Source organism: Equus przewalskii, chromosome 1 (assembly GCF_037783145.1).
Source record: "Equus przewalskii isolate Varuska chromosome 1, EquPr2, whole genome shotgun sequence".
Classification (NCBI taxonomy): domain Eukaryota; kingdom Metazoa; phylum Chordata; class Mammalia; order Perissodactyla; family Equidae; genus Equus; species Equus przewalskii.
In genome coordinates, this window is record NC_091831.1 from 91,324,622 (window position 1) to 91,346,785 (window position 22,164).

Here is a 22,164-nt window from a genome sequence, read left to right on the forward strand (position 1 = left end):
CCCTGGAGCCAATTATTGCTATGGCAAAGTGCAAGCCAATTGTCAGATCTTCCCATTTTTAAAGAGAAGCATAAATAAGCTGGTGTTTTATCAAAAAAATCTCTTGACTTTTAAATGTTGACCACTTAAAATCCAAAGTTTCAAAACAACAACATGGTGCCAGCTAACACTTGGCTGGTCATACTGCGGGCTGAATGTGGAACACAGGACATCAGTTTGCAAGACTCATCTAATCCATATGTATTTCTCTGCTGGCACAACCCACGTCTCAATGAAACATTCTTCGACAAATTAATATGTGGAACACAGACAGTTCTTTCGAAGGTATTGGGTCTTTTCACAGGTAAAGATATTCCTGGCCATTAGGGCTATTTTCTTTCTCCCATTTCTGTTTTGGAAGGAGTTTCTGAAGAGGGATAGGACAAATCCACCCATTGAAATACGTTTTGTTTTCATTTGTTAGGATTTTCAATTTTAACAGAAGCATTTCATATTTTGTCACTTTGGAAATCCATCGGCCACTACCTTTCATGTCCTCTGAGTAAGGGAAGATGCCCAGATTTACCCAGAGAGGGGACACAGGCTCATGGTTACAAGGAAGAAGAGTTCTTCTGATGGTACCAAGGGCACCTTGTGACAGGTGCCCAGACAACTGCCCGTCATGAGACATTATCTGGGGAAACAATAAAGGAGGGTAAGGAATGTGCATTGTCTTCTTTGCTCTCTTTTGCAAGGGGAACACACACAACGGCACAGTGCTGGTCCAGGACATGGAGCATTTCACCATGGACCATTTCCACCAAACTCCACCGAGAGGTTTAAAATTGAACACGGTAACCAGAGGATATAAATACAAAATACTATTTCCTCCATATCAGTGAAGTTTTTTTCTTAATTATTGGGGTTTAGGAGCAGAAACTTGAGAGAGATGAACGATTTTTAAGGATCACCTCCAAGATGGAAATATTAATGGTTCACGCTCTGCATAAAAACAATCATTGGGGACTTCCTGCTGAGCAAACTTATTGTTTCTAAAATTCAAGACACGCTGGGCTTGAGATGCATGAAGCTGATGAAGAGGATCATCCTACCTTGAAGATGAAATCGGCCATCAGAGGCCCTGCAATCTTGAAGGTCTGTCTCTCTGAGCCCTTCTGAAATTCCACCGTTGTGTTTTCTACAACAAAAACTCCAGGGCTGTTAAAGCTGTGTTCTCCTTTGTTTCCTTGAAGTGTTTTTGATTCAATAACTAAAATTAAAAAATAACATTTAAATGGGAGAACTATCTTTTTTGAGGCATAATTGACATATAACATTATATTAGTTTCAGGTGTACAACACAATGATTCAATATTTGTATATACTGCAAAGTGATCATCACAACAAGTCGAGTTAACACGCATCACCACACATAGTTAAAAATTTTTTTTCTTTTGGTAAGAACTTTTAAGATGTAATCTCTTAGCAACTTTGCTTTTTACAAAAGAGTTTTGTTAACTATAGTCATCGTGCTGTGTAATTACATTTCCATGACTTATTTATTTTCTTACTGGAAGTTTCTGCCTTTGACTCCCTTCATCCTTTTCACCCATGCCCCCACCTCCTGTCTCTGGAAACCACCAATTTGTTCTAAATGAGAGAACTAGCTTAAAAGCATTTTATTTCAGAAAGATATTATACTACATAGAATAGCATGTGCTATCAACACAATATCAATACATCCACTCAGTTTACAAACATTGATTCATATTGATGGAATAAATATGTAAGCTTTTTAGTTGCCCATTTAAAGGACCTAACAAGGCAGCTAGGTCCAATTAGGTCTACTCAATTCTTTGAAGTCATTTCTACCCCAAAGGGAAGGAGAAAATGTCTCTTTCTTTATATTTTTTCATGATGAAGCTAAGTTACTCATTTTAGTAGCCATTCAGAAGATCCTAAGCCTAGTATTTTATTTAGACAAAACCACAATGAATCTTGAATTTTCTTTTCTTTTTTTAAAAAAAACCTTTATTTTGAAATAATTATAGATTCACAGGAAGTCACAAAAATAGTAGAGAAATCCTGTGTACCTTTCATCCAGTTTTACCCACTGGTCACATCTTACGTAACTATAGTATGACATCAGAACCAGGAAACTGACATGGGTACAATGTGCACACAGAATCCTATGCCATTTTATCACACGTCACCACAATCAAAATACAGAACTTTTCCTTCGCCACGAAGATCTTCCTCGCCCATGCGACCCCTTTATTCATATTTGCTTTTATATGAACAGAAGGGCTTTTAGACGTTCTGCAGAAAAATAACTGCCAAAGGTTTAACCAAAACATCATTTCTACTTTATTTAAATGATTTCTTGCTTTCCCCATTCTTTTTTTTTTTTTTCTTTCATTTTCTAAATGTCACCACACTTGTGGACCTGGTCTGAGGTTGAGAGAGGCAATAATGAAAAATAACACACAGCTGGAGGCTGGGGTGCCTGTGTTTCTGGCCTCAGCTCTATCCCTAACTCACCGCTGTGGGGTTTCATCATCTCATTTCTAAACTGAGGAGTCAGAACAGACAATCTCTTGTGTCCTCTTCAACTCTGAAACCTGCACTTGACTCATTGGTATTCAACGGTTCTTTAACCATCTCCAACCAAGAACACAATAGAACCCAAATCCCATTCAGATTCAAACTTAAAAATGGGAAGCTGGTAAAACACAACAAAATGGCCCGGCATCTGGCGGCTGCAACCCACACACTGCCGTGCTGTGTGGTTTTCCTCTGCTGGATTTCTCTCCGTCCCGGGAGCAGCTGCAGGAACTCAAGCACCCTGGACAGACTGTGTAACAGGCATTAGGAGACATCCCTGATTGTCCCTGACAGGCAGGCTGGGAACTTTTCTGGGAAAATTCAAAGGCTGGACGTGAGCTACTCGATCTGCAGGAGTCATTAGCGGTTGAAGAATAATGCTGGCTACTCTCAGGCTCACAAAACCCCAACCACTTTGGCCCCGATCTTCACGACCGCAGTAGATGTTTGGAATGAGTGAGATTAAATTCATTTCCTAGTTCCAATGAAGATATAAAACTGAGTGTTACAGAGTGAGTTGTCAGTAAAAAGGAGATGGGAAACTGGAGATAGTGAGAAGGCCCTGCACTGGATGAATTAGCTCACTAAAGGAAAGGAGGGAAAACAAGGAGCATTCAGGCAACATCGAAACACAAAATGAGTTTGGACAAAATTCATCTTCATAGAAGCCATGCAAAACACCAGTTTTCTAGACTGAGATTCAGCCTGAAATGACATGATTAAATTCAGATAGCGTGCAATGGATTCTGCGGCTGTGTCGGGGCGGTAATTGCTTTACCACTGCACGAACCTTTGGGATCACAGCTTTCCAAGTGTCACCGGGATGCGGAGGTATGGCAGGTGGTGCCAGAATCTGGGAAGGCGATCTGGCAGGAAGGCACGACCAGTATGACGTCCATCCTCTAAACCAAAGGCCAGCGTTTCTGTTAGTGTTGTTTTGGTGTTCTGTTTTCTAACGTCGAGTCTAGTCCATTACTTCGACAGCGTCCAAGATCTTTAGTGAGAAGGATACGAGAACGCAAGGAGCAGAACCAGTTTTCAACTGCGTGTGAATTACCCAGACCACTCTTCTCCACGGAACCACGCACTTGTCATAAAATATGTTTACTCCAATTATTCAAAAGGCTTCCATCTCTTCAGGTCACAAACACTGGCTGCATTCATTGGAGGCTCCAGGAAGCAAGTTTCTGACTTCACTTGTGTGAATGAGTCAGAAGTGGGTGAATAAAGACAGGTGAAGTGATTTGATGAAGATGGAGTTTATGAATGCAAACGATTCTGATAATTTGGATTAACAATGCCACTGTGATGAACCCACAGTGAGGCAGAGAGGCTGGTGAGGTTCTTCAAAAATCGTCATTTTTATGGGTAGTAAACATGCCTTTCCTTAGTGCCCGTGCCTCTTAAAATAAATGACAGAAAAGAAGATGGTGAAAGTCAACAATTTGAATGATGTGTTGACTTATGGGTTTGTTTATTAAGTTTTTGTTAATTTCTAGCATTCCTACACACTTACTGCAGCCCCATGTTGTGATAAAGTGCAATGTGATAACGGGCTCGTGAGAGCTGCGCACACAAGCCCTTCAGTTCCTGGAGTTCTTGCTGACCCCTCTGTAGTTTCTGCAGCAAGGTGGCTGGTAGTGCTGGGCGGAAACCCCAGGAAGCCTATAAAACACCCACCACTACGAAGGGCAGAGGGTATGAGCCTCCTTTCCTCCTGCCCACTCCTGACTTCTTTCTCCTCTCCAGGCTCAATATGGTGGGCAGGTTGCAGAGAACGGCTGAGGAAGAGACGATACACAGCTTCAAACAGACAAAAACAGAATCAGAAATCAAGACCCCCTTAAATCCCCAAATCTTCACAACTCAAGTCTGTAACGATGCCTTTAAACATTTTGATCCGTACTAGCTATTTTTAAAAGAAATGATGACTAGAAAGATGATGAGTGCTTCCAACTGCTTCTAGTTGAAGGGCCTACACTGAGAAGTATCGATCCAGGCTTCTTTCAAAAGAGGCCAGGTCGTGCTAATTATCCCCAAGAGGTCTCCTTAAGTTCTAAGAAGGCCACGACAGGATTGCTAGACGGACATGTAATGAGCGGTTGGCAGAGCTAACTTAGTGATAAATACATCACACTTAAGCTTAGAGGAGAGTTGTATTTTACAGTGTGTGCACACTTGATTCAGCATCCATTTCCTTTGATTGGTCATTGTGCACAGTGTCCATGCTTATATTTATACAGCTCAATATATAGTCATCAGACAGGATTTAGAGGACAAAAAACAAACAATTCTTCCACTTGACCACGGAGGTTTTCAGTCTATGGCATCTCGGCTCCTCAAGTTTTTATTGCGAGTCAAACACATTCAATGTTGAAGTTTTGCTACCATAAAATTTCTTTTGCAGGAATCCTCTTCTTGCTTCCATCTTTGACGGGATGCACTATCAGGAAATTTGGAGCTGTGTGCTTGCTATGTACATGCTGGGGCCAGGCTTGGGACAGGACTGGAAATTCAGAATCTAAACACCCCTAGGCAGTACGTAAGATGGACGTTCTGTAATTACATTCCATTCCACAGCAAAGAGACTGACATTAACGTTACTGGATGTTCTCAGTTCTTAATAATGCAGGCTTTTGGAGGGTGGCAGTTAATATGGATCTTGAAAGAATGGATATATCTTTGTTAAAAATAAAAATTAAGAGAACAGTTGCATAAATCAAGAAAATAAAACCGCTTCTATATTTAGATGTTCAGAAATCTAGTTACAAACTAAATCCTTTGTAAACGAAGCCAGTTCTTTGCATCAACAGAGAAGGATAACTTTCAGAAACACTTCTGGAGCCAATCGTGAGACTGTTTAGAAGGGGAAATATGCTATGCAACAGATCTTTCACCTTGGGAGAAATCAGAATACGTTTGAGCCCTGTTCTTGGAACAGTGCCAGTTTTGAGTATAAAATTATATTTAATTTGCCAGAACCTATATGCATGTAAACGCACATTTTGCCTCAAAGTATTCACGTTTACTTATTCTGTTTACTGTCTACTTATCGAAGATGTAGAAGTTATAAAACTATTTTTGGAGCTGAATCTTTGGGAAATGCCTGTAGTATCACAAGAAAATCAGGCCCAGTCACTGCATATTTTTTGTTTTTTAAAACGTCTTTTTGATAGGCCATAAAATTCACATACCATAAAATTCACCCACTTAAAATGCAGTTTAATGGTTTCAGTATATTCACAGAGTTGTAAAAGCATCACCAAACCCTGTTTAGAACATTTCTGTCATCCACCTAAGAAATCTCATACCCATTAGCAGGTACTCTCCTCATTGCACCCCAGTCGAACCCACCCCAGCCCTAGGCAACCACCAACCGACTTTCTGTCTCCACAGAGTTGCCAACTCTGGACATTATAAATAGAATCACACAATATGTGGGCTTTTGTGACTAGCTTCTTTCATTTAGCATGGTGTTTTTAAGGATCATCTATGTTGTAGCACACATCAGTTCTTCACTCTTTGTTATAGCCAAATAATATCACACATATGCCACATTTTATTTATCCATTCATCGACAGATGGACATTATGGCTATCATGAATAGGACTACTATGAATAGTCAGTGCTTCCTATTTTTTAATCCAAAATGATATTTTACAATGTTATCACTCAAATGATTTACAAAATTTGGATCCACAGGATTTTTAACTGATTTCAAACATCAAGTGTGCATTTACAAGGATGAAGATTTACTCTCCTCAAGAGCTGCGGGCTTTAAGCCATTTAAAAAAGAAGCTTAAAAACTTTTGTTCCCACAACCACATTAAACGTAACAAAAGCAGTGGCAATATAAAGTCTGTAGCCTTTCCAATGAAGGTTTATAAAACAAAAACAAATGTTCTGATGCTTCATCACAGAGAAAGCCTTGAATGAAGTGACCATTACGTGGCTGTAAACATTTTAGTATTTTAGCTAAAAAAAAGCAGTCACGTTCTTTTAGTCATAATTCATATAACAAAGTTAAGGATAAAAAAAAGGCTTTGCAGTAACTGCACTCTCACTATCTCAAAGATATCCTCTCGCTTCCCTAATTTAGATCACAAGGTACTACAGAATTTCTTTTTTTCCCCAAAATTTTAATCTATGTCATTGGTGACCTTAAACATTTTTATTTAAACATTTTGATATAAACCTTTCTCAAAGCACATTTCTGGTTAGAACATTAGTTCCGGGTCCAAAATATACAAACGCACACACACATGTGCACACATACACGCATGTGCACACGCACACACACACACACACACACACACACACACACACACACACTTAAAAGCTACCAAAAATGTATGATGCTTCTGGCCCTGAGAAATTTTAATGATTTAACATCTAAGATGGCGGCTCAGAAAAAAAAAAATGGCAAAACATGTAGCACTTTAACCCAGTGGACCTTGATTTGTGTGGCTTTAAAATAGCTACAAATAGTGTGTTTTGTACTTTTTATGGAAAGAAAGAGCAGAACACAGTAAGCTTCTTCAAAGCCAGGGGGCCAGTCTTGGCAGAAACCCATTTTTCTTTGAAAAAGACTAAGAAAGTCCTGCCTGTGGCCACAGGGAGAACCATGGGAGAGAAGGAGACAAGTTTTGGTATTTCCAGTTCCTTTAGGTCCTCAGGGGCCAGAAGGACTAAGACAGGAGATGCCACCTGACTTTGGCCCAAGAAACAATACAACTGTGACCCTCTGTTGTTTCAAACTCTGAGTATTCTGGAGACCAGCGTTGACTTCCAGGGCGCCTAGACCGAAGTTGTGGTGTGCTGGCAACAAAGCTTATCCTTGGCAGCTGCAGATACTGCATGGATCTATGTTTTAAATCTTGTTTTGTTTTGTTTTGTTGTCTCAAATTGCTCAAATCTCCAGAAGACTCTTGAATCCTGATTTACTCTTCACATTAAAATAGTTTACTTCACACATAACTGGATTTCCTCCCCCACGAGGGGATGAATCCCAAACTGGGGTATTACCCACGGGGCCTGAGAAGGGAAACATTCAGGCTACAGATCATCTCCCTCCTGACAGAGATTACTTCAGGGCGGTGGGCAAAATCCTTGAGATGATCAACACAAAGACAGACTTTTTTTTTTGGCTAAAGAAACTTTCAGGAAGGGAAAAAATGTTAAGACTGGAATCTACTCACAGAGATGTGCGGGTCCTTTCACCGTAATTCTCACACTTCGACTCCCCAAAGGGACAGCGATTGCATTTTCTTCCCCTAGGAAAGAACGCGAGACAAGTATAATAAAACACGTGCACCAAAGGCCAATAAAATAAGCCAATCAATCAAAACCGGGGACATGGGCAAAGTGCTCTTAACTATATTTCATTTCCATCTTACTCTCAAGAAGTCTTTGAACAGCACCTACTATGGAGAAGGCATATTAATACGACTCATGTAATTTCATTTAAATACATTTTCAAATAACTTTAAAGGAAAGTTTAAAATAAATGCACTGCCCTACGACCTCAACTGCCTTCACTCCCCAGGCCTCATCCATGTGCTCTGATGGAGGTGGGAGATGTGGTGGGGGACAAACTGGGTCCCCCAAATCTGGCCACATCCATCCATTTAAATCTGCTTTTGCCCTACAAAGGCAGAGTTGAGTAGCTGTAACAGAGACAATATGGCTCATAAAGCCTAATCGATTTACTATCTGGCCCTTCACAGGGAAAAGTTTGACGATCTCTGGCCTAGACAACTACCCAGAGGAAATCCTAGCCCCTGTGGATGTTTTTTTCATGCTGTTACATAGTCTGAAATTAAGTTTCATGGCCGCATAATAATCTAAGCTCATAGGCAATTTTATCCCACTAGTCCCCTACTTAACATTACTTCTGTTACTAAATGATACTAACACACTGTCAGTGATACGAATTACTTCCTGAAGATGTTGTTTTCATTTGGGTAACTATCGAGAACAACTTCTTTTGGATAAACCCTGAGGTAAAATTGTTTCATCAAAAGATGTCGCTGTATTTATTGACTTGTTTATAAGTTTTTATTAAATAAAAATATTTGATGATTGAAAATTAGAAAATACAAATACGCAAAAAAGACAAAATAAAACTATTTCCTATCCTACTGCCCAGAGATCATCACTTCTAACACTTTGATAAATATGCTTTCCAGATTTTCTTTTTGTTTGTTCTTAATATACATACACGTAAAAAGAAACAATGAACACTACCTGCATGCCCACTATTACGGGAGGGGTTAAAAATACAACAGTATATCCATGCTAAGGAATACTCTACAACCGATAAAAGCAATGATAAGAAGCTATATGACTTGACGCAGAAAGATCGCCAACATATATATTGATGAATAAAAAAAGCCAGTTAAAAAACAATATATAGATCAATGATTTCTTGGATGGGACACCAAAAGCACAGGCAACAAGTGAAAAAAATAAATAAGTTGGACTGCATCAAATTAAACTTTTGTGCATTAAAAGACACTATCAAAATAGTAAAAAGGAAACCCACAGAATGGGAGAAAATATTTGCAAATCTCGTATTGGAGAAGAGGTCAATATCCAGAATATATAAAGAACTCCTACAACTCAACAATAACAAAGATTCAATTTAAAAATGGGCAAAGAAATAGAGGAAGATTCGTACAGATGTTCGCCTAGCAACAACTTCCTCATGCAAAAAGAGGAGGATTGGCAACGGATGTTAGCTCAGAGCCGATCTTCCTCAGCAAAAAGAAAGGTGCAAAGGACTCAAATAGATATTTCTCCAAAAAGGATATACAAATGTCCAATAAGCACATAAAAACGTGCTCAACATCAGTAATCATCAGGGAAATGCAAACCAAAACCACAATGAGATACCACTTCACACACATTAGGATGGCCATTATCAAAAAAACAGAAAATAACAAGTGATGATCAGGATGTGGAGAAATTGGAACCCTTGTGGACTGCTGGTGAGGATATACAGTGGTTCAACCACTACAGAAAATAATTCTTCAAAATGTTAAATATATAATCAACATAAATAAATATATCAATAAATTAATAAGTAAATAATATTAAATATAGAATCACTATATGATTCAGCAATTCCATATCTGGGTATACACTCAAAAGAGTTGAAAGCAGAGGCTCAGATATTCGTGCACCCACGTTCACAGCAGTATTATTCACAACAGCCAAAAGATAGAAGCAACCCAAGCGTCTATCCACAGATGAGAGGATAGACATCACGTGGTAAATACAAACAATGGAATATTATCCAGTCTTAAAAGGAAGGCAATTCTGACACATGCTGCACAACATGCATGAACCGTGAAGACATTATACTAAGTGAAATAAGCCAGCTACCAAAGGACAAATACTGTATGATTCCACTTACATGAGCTGCGTAGAGCAGTTAAATTCTAGAGACAGAAGGTAGAATGGTGGTCACTAGGGGCTGGTGGAGGAGGGAAAGAGGGAGTTATTGTTTAATGGGGACAGAGCTTCAGTTTGGGAAGGTGAAAAAGTTCTGGAGACAGAAAGTGGCAGTGGTTGCACAACAATATGAGTGTACTTAACGCCAGTGAACTGGACACTTAAAAATGGTTAAAATGGTAAATTTTATGTCATGTATATTTTACCACAATAAAAATACAACGTATATGGCATAAATCCATTGCAGAAGCATATGTGTTTGAGTATTGCATTTTCATGTATATGTAATTTATAGAATTATATACATGTAATATATTACATTATATTTTGTGCAAATGCATAGAATGAGATTGTACTTGCATAGTAATATGTAAATGCATAGTAACTGCAATTGCCTATTAGTAAATAACAAAGTGGGATCTTAATTCTTTAATCCTTTAAATTCGTGGAAGACTTTTCACCAAATCATTGACAGTAGTTACCTCAGAGAATAGGAACGAGAGTGGTAGGAGTGAGGGAAGAGGAATATAGTTCTAGATTTTTTGAGTTTTCTATAATAAAAATGTACTGACGAGTTACGTTCCAAATATAATTAGAAAGCTAAAAATATTTTTTTACAGGTGAAGAAGAAAGAAAAACGAAAATAAAGGACCATGGCCAAAAAGTTTTACTGGATGAGTTTTGTAAAACCTTAAGCAAACAGGTAAGTTGCAGGTAACGGGAAGACTGAAAGGGCATCAGTTACTGGTGCTCAGTGGACACAACCCAGACACCCAGACCAAACACGGAAAGCGCAGATATCAATGTATGAACCAAACGTTAATTACGACTAGGGATATAAAAATAACAAATAAAACAAAGCAAACTAACTCCAGAACTCTATCAAAAGAAGTACACATCGTGACTAAGTAGCATATATTCTAAAAATGAATGATTGATTTAACATTAGGAAAATCATTCATATAATTGGTTATATTAACAGATCAAAAAAGTTTTAAACACTATGATAATTTTAATGACTATAAAAAGGTATCTGATTAAATTCAGAATACATTATGATAAGATTCTTGTTAAAGCCAGGGAGAGAAGGAAACATCCTCAATTTGATCAAGAATCAGAAGCCAAGAAGAAGACTAGTGAAACATTAGAACTATTCCCATCACGGCCAGGAACAAAACAAGGATTAGGATAACCATTTTCCCTACTCTCTTCTGTAGATGCTATGCTTGTTAATGTAATTAGAAAATAAATAACCTAGAGGAATATATTTTCAAGAGGAAAAATTAAAAATGCCACTGTTTGTAGATTGACTACTTAAAAATTCAAGATAAAAACCATTACAATAAAAAAGTTCAGGAAGTATTCTCACATTAAATAAATAAATAAATTGCTGTCCTGGGTTTTAATTAATATTTAATTCATATTATATTTAATATGTTATATATTATATAATATGTCTTAATATATTATATTATATACAATATTATCTATCTATATACACCCTATTTATTACCTAGTCTGTCTGCTGAAAACACCAAAAACATTAACCAACTCAGTAGCAATGAACATCCTTGCACCCATATTGTGCCTCGAAATACCATTTCCCACTAAAAAGAACCAGAACTTCTTACTGAAATGGTTCAATCCAGGTCTGGGTCAGAAAATGAATAAGATAATCCTAGGACATCATGGCATTAAAAAAGTAAGAGAGCTCTCAAAAACAACTGGAGGCACGTCAAAAGGACTCCAGAGTCAACGTGAAGAGTCTCCAATTGGGCAAAAATGTGACAATTTGAACATTAGTAAGAATAATAACCACAATGGTGTGAATCATATGAAATATGCTTAAATCCATAAATTCATAATAACACTTGAAAAAAATCATTGGCCACATTTTGAGGGTGCTAAGAACCAGCTCATTATTTTCAAGAATGGCAAATAAAAAAAAAAAAGAAGAAGAATGCATTTATCATACCTTTCTGTACAAATTTTACTTCTGGAGAACTAAATCACTGATGAGAAGTTTCTCTTTATAGAAGTATTCAAGCTCATAAATGAAGGACTGATAAAATATCATCATTTAGACATTGATTATCAGCAGCCAAGCATCACAAAAAGACAGAAAACCATATTTTATGGGCCTCCTAATATGATGCAATAGAAAGTACATAACACCAACTCTAAAATATTTTTTCCAAAACAAACAAACAAATTTGAATATGACCAAGCTTTTAGATCTAACTACCTATTTACAGGAAATTTAGAGCACAAAGGAACACGCTAAACCACACTGTGGGGATATAATGAGAAAAATACAGACTATGGGAAAATCTATAGGACAAATGAACAGTTTCCTCACGAAATCAATTTCAAGGAAAAGAGAGGAGGAGTTACTTACACATTGAAAAAAGAATTAAGAGACATACCATCCAAATGCAACATATAGACCTTATAAGAGACTAATTTGAACAAGCAAGCAAAAATGATGGGGTAAGGAACTCTGAAAACCTCTCTTCCATAAAAGCAAAGAAAACACTAGCACGAATTGTCAGAATCAACGTTTTCAAAATTCTGGAAATTAATAAAGGCTTTCAGTAATCTGAGTAGCATTTATTCAAGAAAAATACTTAGTGAAAACAGCAAGCTTGTGGCATTTTAACTTGCCTAGTCCCATATCCCTCATCCTCAGCCTCTACGGTAACCTTGAAAACCAACAGCCCATAATCATAGTGAAAATGAGCAGCATGGAAAATGCTGCAGTGGCAGAATAGGGTTGGTGCACCTCCAAAGCCCCAACCCCCAACTGGCATTGTTTGACCTGCATGCTGGTTCCCTGGAAGACCCCACTCACAAAGCTGTCTTTATTTGACCTAGCTGGGAGCTTTCCCAGTGCAAACAACATTTTCCCTGGGGCATTTGTCCAAAACAATCAGAGGCAATTGATTAACTTTGAGGCTGCCCAAGATGGTAAATAACAGTCAAGGAAAACAAGAAGATATCTAGAAAGCTTAAAAGGAAAAGCTGGAAAACGAGATGTCCACAGGGGGCTTTGAAAAGCTCCAACAGATTCCTGGGAATCTAGAAGGCCACCATATATATAGGGTTGTGCTCATGCTCAGGGCTGTGTGCACACTCAGGAAAGACCTAAGAATGCCCTAAGCTCTCACCTCTGGCTAACCTTGAGGCTCTGTGCAAAAAGGAAGTGAAGGCTAGGACAGAGTTGTCAATTGCCCGGCTGAGTGTTCAACTCTGCCCCAACACAAACACAGAGCCTCTCAGCAAAGATTTGGAGACTTATTTATTTTAGACATTTTCTAAAAATCTCTCTCCGATCATTAGCTGACCACTAAACCAACTGAGCAAAGACTTCAGTAGCCACATGTGACAAAGAATACAGACTTCGCAGAATTGGTTCCGAAAACTCACTAAACAAATGATAACAAACTTTGGGAGGGGTAGAATTTGATTTCCAGATATGCCACATTATATTATGTAAAATGTCCAGCTTCCAACAAAAAGTTACAAGACCTGAAAAAGAACAAGAAATGATGGCCCCCACACACAGGAGAAACAAGAGCAATCAAGAGAGACTTTCTCTGAGGGAGCCCAGAGTTCAAATTAATAGACTAAGACTTTAAATAAGCTATTTTCAATATGCTCAAAGGACTAAAGAAAACCATACCTGACCTGAACAAGCAAACTATAAAACAATATTTATGGGACAATCTGGGAAAAATGAACACAGACTGAATATTTGATGATGTTAAGAATTATTTTTAATTTTCAGACAGGATAATGACTGTGCGGCTATGATTTTAGAAAGAGTCTTAATTTGGAAGAATATAAGTCTAACACATAAACTTAATATTCTAGGCAAATATATTTTAAAAACAGCACAGGAGTAATGACATGGTTGTCAGGCCAAGTTTAACTCAAGGCAAAAAAATACTAAACATTTAAAAGAAGATGACTTCATAATAATCCAGGGAATAATTCATTAATAAAGATTTAGCTATCCTGTCCTTTGTATATGCATTAGATAAATGGTACTGAAATATATGAAGCAAAATCTATAGAAAGCATAAGGAAAAACAGAAGAAAAGGCTATTAATAGGGAGATAACAATACACATTTTTCAATGCCTGCTGGCTACAATACATGAGTAAGCATTCCACAGAAAGGGAGTTACAAATGTCTCATAAACATATGAAAACACTCAAAGTTATGGAAAACTAATACAATAAAATAAATACTGAAAAAGTTTTAACCTAGCCTTTCAGTAAATTACAAAAACTGATAACACTCCCCACTGGTAAAACAGGAGAAAGCAGACAGTTGCAAAAAGTATGCGTGGGAGTGTAATTGGCAACATGTTTTTGAATGGCAATTTGGCAACATCAACCAAAATTTTTAATATGCACTCTATTTGACTCAGCAACTGCCTTTTTAGGAACTTTTCCTACAGAAACACACTTACAATTGTGCAAAGATAAGTGTTTTACATACTTGATATACATAAAATTACAACTTTTTACAACGTTCACTGTCGCATTTTTGTAATTATACTGGACATTGGAACCACATAGATGTCTAAGTATGGAAAGTTTCTTAAATAAATAACGATATATTCATTAAAAAGACTGAGGCAGTCTACGTACCAACACAGAAATAGGTCTATGATACATTGTGAAATGACAAAGTCTATTTAGAATAAGGATAGTGGGCTGGTCCAGTGGCGTGCTGGTTAAGTTTGTGCGCTCCACTTCGGTGGCTGAGCATTTGCCGGTTCAGATCCTGGGTGTAGACCTACACAGCGCTCATCAAACCATGCTGAGGCAGGGTCCCACATAGAAGAACTAGAAGGACTTACAACTAGGATATGCAACTACGTATTGCAGCTTTGGGGAGAAAAAAAAGAAAAGAGGAAGATCGGCAACAGATGTTCACTCAGGGCCAATCTCCCTCACCAAAAAAATAACAGTCAGATCAAATTCTTTAAAAAAAAGAAAAAAGAAAAAGAGTAAGAAAAGCATGCATAGCCATATGCACATACACCATCATGTCACTAGTGCTTCTCTGGGGTTTAGGAATACGAGTGAATTTTATGTTCTTCTTCACACTTTTTCTGTATCTTCCAAATTTGATACAATATAAATGTATTAATTTTATTCTAAAATATTATTTTTGAAAAGTACTCAGGGAATTGTCCAGTGGCTTCAGATTTAAGATGGCATCTACAATCTTAGAAGGGTGACAAAGATCTCCAAGTATAGTCAGAGTGACTACAATTCTTAACAGGCCAAGGCTGGCCAAGATGCGAGGGACAATAACCAAAACTATGTACTTCATTCATGTTATTATTTAAGGTAGAAGAGTAGATAATACAATCTTGATGAATGACACACAGCACAGACAATTTTTCAACTTTTTATTTGCTCTGACTTCTCTGTCAATAAATATATGTATCTAAAAATGAAAACAATAAAGAAACCATAAAATGAACTTTCAATAGGCCTGTAGGGAGGAGATCTTGATTTTTTCTGTAGCCTGTATTTTCAAAGTTCTCTGTAATGGAAAGTGCCTGGAAGAAAGGAGCTATTGCCTGTGTCTTGGGTTCTAATACCATTCCCCAAGAAAAGGAGCCAAGGCTTCATGAAAAAACAGGTGATTCTAGGTTTGGAGGAGGGAAAATTCAAGGTAAGCCTAGAACATCTCATTGTCTTAGAAACCAAGGCAGTCTTTAAGATCTAACGGAATTATGTCAAAAGGAGTCAGCTTGAAGTGCTTCCACCGGCCAGGCCATACTGTTGGACAATTTAAGGCCCCCACAGAATATTGTCTGTAATATTATAAAATACTGAATAATCAAAAATCTCTGAATACAGAGTGAGAAACGACAAAAAGGAGTGGGGATGTTCTTTACAGAAGAGTGTCTGCAAGAAAATGTAGAAGTAATCATAGAATTATAAATCACCATTTGTAACCAATCCCCATTGTAAATACCATTCCAAGCAAGGATCAATAATGGGTGCCAAACCCAGGGTGTGAGCGATTGCTGCAAAAGAGAATATTTACACTTTGTCAAGATAACACCCTGCAGATTTCTTACAGGGAAACGTGGATCTACATGACAGAGTGATCTGTATGTCCCCACCTTGGACAAGCGATCAAACTCAGCATCACTCATAGTATTGGGACAGCTGACATCATGGGCTTCCCGTTGTGATACTGCATAAAGCAACGAAGCATCACTACTGACATGGTCCCGCCTGAACAAAGTTCAACCCAAGTCTGATGAAGCCTCAGAGCTCACTGCTCAGTTTACAGGAAAGACATGAGGGAGACCAACAAATTAAACGACAATGGAGAAAACAATCAGACAACTCCAGAACACGGGACATTCTATAAGACAACTGGGACAAACTCTTTAAAAAGTCAGTATCATGAAAAAGTAAGGGGTCTACATAAAAGAGACTAAAGAGATAGAAAAACTAAATGCAATAAGTGAACTCTGACTGGATCAAGTGGCAAAACGGCTATAAAAGACACTCCTAGGGGGGCCAGCCCGGTGGTGCCAGCCCAGTGGCACAGAGGTTAAGTTCTCATGTTCCACTTTGGCAGCCTGGAGTTCGCCGGCTCGGATCCTGGGTGCGGACCTATGCACCACTTGTCAAGCCATGCTGTGGTAGGCGTCCCACATATAAAGTAGAGGAAGATGGGCACGGATGTTAGCTCAGGGCCAGGCTTCCTCAGCAAAAAGAGGAGGATTGGCAGCAGATGTAAGCGCAGGGCTAATCTCCCTCCAAAAAAAAAAGATATTCCTGGGACAACGGGAGAAATTTGAATATGGATTGGATATCAGATAATATTTATAAATTGTAATTACTTTTTAGGTGTGATAATGAGATGGTGTTGTAAATAAGATCTTCATTTTTTAGGAGAGTCATGCTAAAGTATTTATAGGTAAATATCGTGACGTCTATAACCAACTTTTATTAGGCTCAACTAGCTAATTGGATAGATGGATAGTTAGATAGCTAGACAGGACAAATGTAGCAAAATGTAAATAACTAAATCTAGGTGGAAGATGTACAGTAGCTAACTATTTTATTTTTTCATCTTCTATATATGCTTGAAAATTTTCCTAACACAAATTCAGAGGGGAAAACACATTCCAATATTATTGATGTCTATTCAATACCAAGGTTCTATTCTAGTAAAATATTTGAAAAGTGAATATAACTGTAAATTTAAACAGTTATGCACTACATCCAAATATAGTTCACCCAAGAAATGCTAGTGTGATTCAAAATTAGGAAATCTATACATGTAATTTACTGTATTAATAGACCAAAGTAAAAAATTATATCACCTCAATAGGTTTCCAGTTTTTGGTAAAATTCAGTAGCTATTCCTGATAAAAACTCTCTGTAAATATAATAAAAGAAATGCTTGTAATGTGATTTACAAATGTCAGTATCATGATTAATGTGCTTACTTTTAGAAACGCTGGTATTTAATTAGGGAAATGATGCCATACCAGTTACCACCATTTGATTTAAGATATTTAGGGAGACTAGCCAAAGTAATTGGTCAAGAAAAAGACAGTCTAAGCACCATGAATCAGGAAGAAACCAATATTAAAAAATTAATAGCTTTCAGAAATACCAACAAAAATCAGTTTAAAATATAATGGAAGAAAAAATCCCATTTACAATGGCAAGACAAAAAGATTGAATACCTTGGAATAAACTTTTTAAAAATAGGCATGATCTAGAAGAAGAACATTTTAAATCTCTCTCTAGAGACATAAAAATGCCTTGAGAAAATGGAAAGAAAAAGATTGTCATTTGATGTGAAAATTAAACATAAACGAAACTAAGTGTTAAAAGCAGAAAAAATTTCAATTGTAGACCAAAGACTGTTTCCTTAATATACAAAGACTGCTTACAAACGAATAAGAAAAACCAAACACAAATTAAGAAAATTGGCCAAATGCTTGAAAAAATAGTTCACAGAAAAGAAATTTTAATGGCAAGAAGCTTATGAAAAGATTCTCAACTCACTTATAATCCCAGAAATGCAAATTGAAAACAAGGTACCATTTTACTTATGCTATTAGTAAAGATGAAATACTTTAACAAGTTTTAATCCATTTGTGAGGATGAGACTAAATCTTATTGGAGGAAAAATTAGCAGTACCTTTGAAAACTAAAAGCACATAAACAAAGATATGCTTATACAAACAATTGTGAAAAAGTTATAGCAAACCTGAGAAAAAACCTAAATGCTCATGAATATGGGTCTGGTTAAATAAATTATGGCATGTTCTCCTATGTCACCATTTAAAAAGAAGAAAGCAGACTTATGACTGATCAGCAAAAAAGCTCAGTGATAAAAGCAAGTCGTAAAAAATAATATTTAATGATCAATTCTGTATAGCTCTCAAAAGCACAAATGTATGGAAGATTTGTAATACATTGTGTGTGTGCATACATACACGCATGCACACCAAATACACACACAGGTCCGTGCATAGTAAATATGTAAAATGCAAGCAACTGGTAATAATATTTATACCTCTAAAGAATGAAGTTGGTTAGGAGTTTGCAGGGTGGCTGAGGGTGACTTTTACCCCCACTTTATATCCTTCTGTGCCCTTTGATATTTTTACAAAAAGTATTTCTTAATTTTACAACAATATATTATTAATATATATTCTACATACTCAACCATTTCAACCCCACCCTGAGGATACATACAAATATGGTAACGTGTAACCTGGGCGGCATGATGTATGACACGACATGTTTCAGTCTTTTTCTCTGTCTGGACATTCTGAATCTTCTACAATAAACAAACAGCATGATATACATGTAATAAAAATTGATTTGAAAATACACATAAACTAGAAAGCTTTCCTGAGCTGAAGGAAACTCAATTGGGCAGATCAATTGGGCTCAGCACTTAGGCTGCAGTGTCTTTGAGAAGCATTTGTCCTCTGTGACTGTGTGTGTGTGTGTGTGTTCCAACCATCAGCCATTGACAATTACACACTCAAGTGAAACCTCTCAGACCAGAACCCCTGGCATTTTATTTTAACTTGGGGAAAATGTTCTGCTGTGGAGAGGGCAATGAATCCCCAGTTGCTCACAATATTACCCTTGGAGAGAAATGCACATTGTAGGGCAGTTGGGCAGAGAAAACACAGATTCCTGTCCCACCCACAGAAATATTGACCCTGAAGTTTGGGTGGAGCCCAAGAAAGTGCCCATCTAGCAGCCTCCCGGGTGATACTGACCCTGTGTAAGTTTGTGAGCTATGTTTTGAGTGGCGCTGTTGCAGGGCGTCGTGAGGGAACACTCAAGGTCACAAGGACAGGAAAGACTGTTCCATAGTCACAAACTTGCCAGCATCTCTTCATCGTCCAGCAGGAAATGGCCCAGTTCTAACTCTGACCAGCAATGGAGCAGGAAGCCTGGTGAGGCAGAGGCATTTTAGGAGGGAGGGGCCAGGAGTACCAAACACTCTGTGGACGAGGGCTTCAAAGCGCCGTTTGGGTGAAGCAGTAAAAAGGCTGTTAAATGGCTTTGTAAAAGCAGTTTCAATTGAGTAGCAGGCACAGGAGGCTGTGGTTTGAGGAAGAAATGATGATGATGATGATAAAACAGAGACAGGAAATGTAAACAGTTCTGCAAAAACTCATCAGTAAGGGTGGGTGACAGATTAAGGTGGTAGCTGGAGATGGGGAGAGTTAAAAAAGATAGATATACATATATATACACACACACATACATATACATACATATATGTGTATGTATATATACACATTCTTACAATTATCCTTTTGTTTAAGATGGAAGAGATCTGGCCATGTTTAACCCTGATGGGAGAGAGGAAGAGAGGAAGAGGAGATAAGGAGAGAGAGAGGACGATGGGCGGAGTGAGATCTCTGCGGAGGCAGAGGGGGAGGGAATCCAGAACACAGATGGAGAGATAATTGGCCTTGGAAAGGAAGATGGACACTTGTGCCTCTGCAACAGGAGGGAGCGAGGAATGGATGGGTGCAGCTGCAGGGCGAGGTCTCTTCTGGCAGTTTCTGTTTTACTGAGATTTTTTTTTTTGCAATCTTCTTTGTAGCCTAGCATGGAATCCGTTTTTGTAAATGGCCCATAAATGCTTGAAAAGACCGTGTTTTCCCTCAAAATGCAACGCCCAACACATACCTGTTAATGTAACATTAACAATTATATTGTGCAGATCCTACATGTGATTTTTACTGACTTAAGTGTGTTAAAGTCTTTGAGAGTAGTTTTACTTCTTTCAGTTTCTTCTGATCTACCTACAGGATCGTCATGCTCTCTTTGTCTTGCCCGTGACAATGGGCCACTTCTAAATTCCAGACAAACAGCCTCCTGGTAAACGCCCCCTCAGTCAGGAGCTAATCCCAGAGCCAGAGACCACGATAGAGAGAGGAATCACTGCAAGCGCAGTAGGAGCAGGCTGCCTCTCGTGCTCCAGGACAGGCCAAGTGTCGATCACTTAAAAGCTCCTATCACAGATTGTCCTGTGGGCGTGCCGAGCAGGTCTGATTCTGAGGCTGCTTTAAAATCCTACGCTTTCTAACGGTGTAGAGTCCAACGGCTGAGAACATACCAGATGGAGAAAAGGCTTCTTCTCTCTGTCATCCCACAACGCTGATGACAGTGGGTCCATGTCTAGGAACAACCAGATTTAGTGGAGGTGGTGGTGGTAGCAGTGTGGCAGTTGTGGTGGCAGTGGCAGTGGTGGTGGTAGTGGTCTGGTGGTGGTGGTGATTGTGGTCTGGTGGTGGTGGTTGTGTGGCGGTGGTGGCGGCAGTGGGAGTGGTGGTGGCGGTGGTGGTGGTAGAAGTCTGGTGGTGGTGGTGATTGTGGTGTGGCGGTGGTGGTTGTGTGGTGGTGGCAGTGGTGATTGTGGTCTGGTGGTGGTGGTTGTGTGGTGGTGGTGGCGGCGGTGGTGGCGGTGGTGGTGGCAGCGGTGGTGGTAGTGGTCTGGTGGTGGTGGCGGTGGTGGTGGCAGTAGCAGCGTCAGTGGCAGCAGTGGTGGCAGTGGTGGTGGTAGTGGTCTGGTGGTGGTGGTGGTTGTGTGGTGGTGGTTGTGTGGTTGTGGTGGTGATGGTGACAGTGGTGGTGGCAGTAGTGGTCTGGTGGTAGTGGTTGTGTGGTGGTGGTGGTGGTGGTAGTGATCTGATGGTGGTGGTTGTGTGGTGGTGGCAGTTGTTGTGGTAGTGGTCTGGTGGTGGTGGTTGTGTGGTGGTGGTGGTGGTGGTAGTGGTCTGGCGGTGGTGGTTGTGTGGTGGTGGTGGTGGTGGTGATTGTGGTGGTGGTGGCAGTGGTGGTGGTGGTAGCAGTGGGAACTGATTCCTGCTGAACACTTTCATTGCTTGGAACTATTCCAAAAGTTTTAGATTGAAGTTTTGGGTAAGAGATCCTTGATACCGCTACTCTGTGTGCCATCTTCCAGTGCTCCTTCTCGTTTCTCTTTAAATGTCATTTGCATTATTTTTTGTCTACAAACAACTGGTGAGGCAATATGGTCTAGTGGTTAGTGGAATCACAGACTACGGAGCCAGACAAGCTGGGTTGGAATACCAGCACTGCCACTTACAATCGCTGTGTCACCTTGGGCATGTTTCTTACCCTCTCTGTGCCTCAGTTACATACGTAAAATGAGGAAAACAAGAATATTTGTTTCAAGAAGAGAATTTAACCACAGATAGGTCAGAGTAAGTGTAAGTTATTAAAAGCACACTGAGCACTTACTACGCCCCCGGGCACAATGCTAAGTATCTTGAGATAAATTACCTCATTCATTCTAACAAAAACCCCTTTCTACAATTAAGAAAACAAGCTCTGAAGGTTTAAGTGACTTGCCCAAGAGCACAGAGTTCCTAATCCATAGAGCCGGGGTCAGAAGCCAAAACTACACTCTTAACCCTTCTACTGTGAGACCAAGTTAACTGTACAAACCCAGACTCACCCCCCGCCCCCCAGAAGGCTCGTTACAGACTTTGGTTTCATGGGTTTCACTGGTTTGATTTCACAACCACTGGGCTGACCTAAGGACCCATTCAGCTCGCCTCCA

General features: G+C 38.9%; 1 protein-coding gene across 5 annotated transcripts in view; it reads right to left on the reverse strand.

The window, feature by feature from the left end:
- ADAMTSL3 (ADAMTS like 3) overlaps positions 1 to 22,164 on the reverse strand; it is a 327,141-nt gene that overhangs the window by 155,955 nt on the left and 149,022 nt on the right. For all 5 annotated transcript variants that reach the window (XR_011525377.1, XM_070569997.1, XM_070569993.1 and 2 more), the window contains exons 8-9: positions 7,782 to 7,856; positions 1,092 to 1,249 (exon numbers count right to left, since the gene is read on the reverse strand). Coding sequence is in view for 4 of the 5 variants with exons in the window: in XM_070569997.1 (XP_070426098.1) it covers positions 1,092 to 1,249; positions 7,782 to 7,856 (233 nt within the window). In the remaining variant the exon portion in view is untranslated. The remainder of the gene's footprint in view (positions 1 to 1,091; positions 1,250 to 7,781; positions 7,857 to 22,164) is intronic.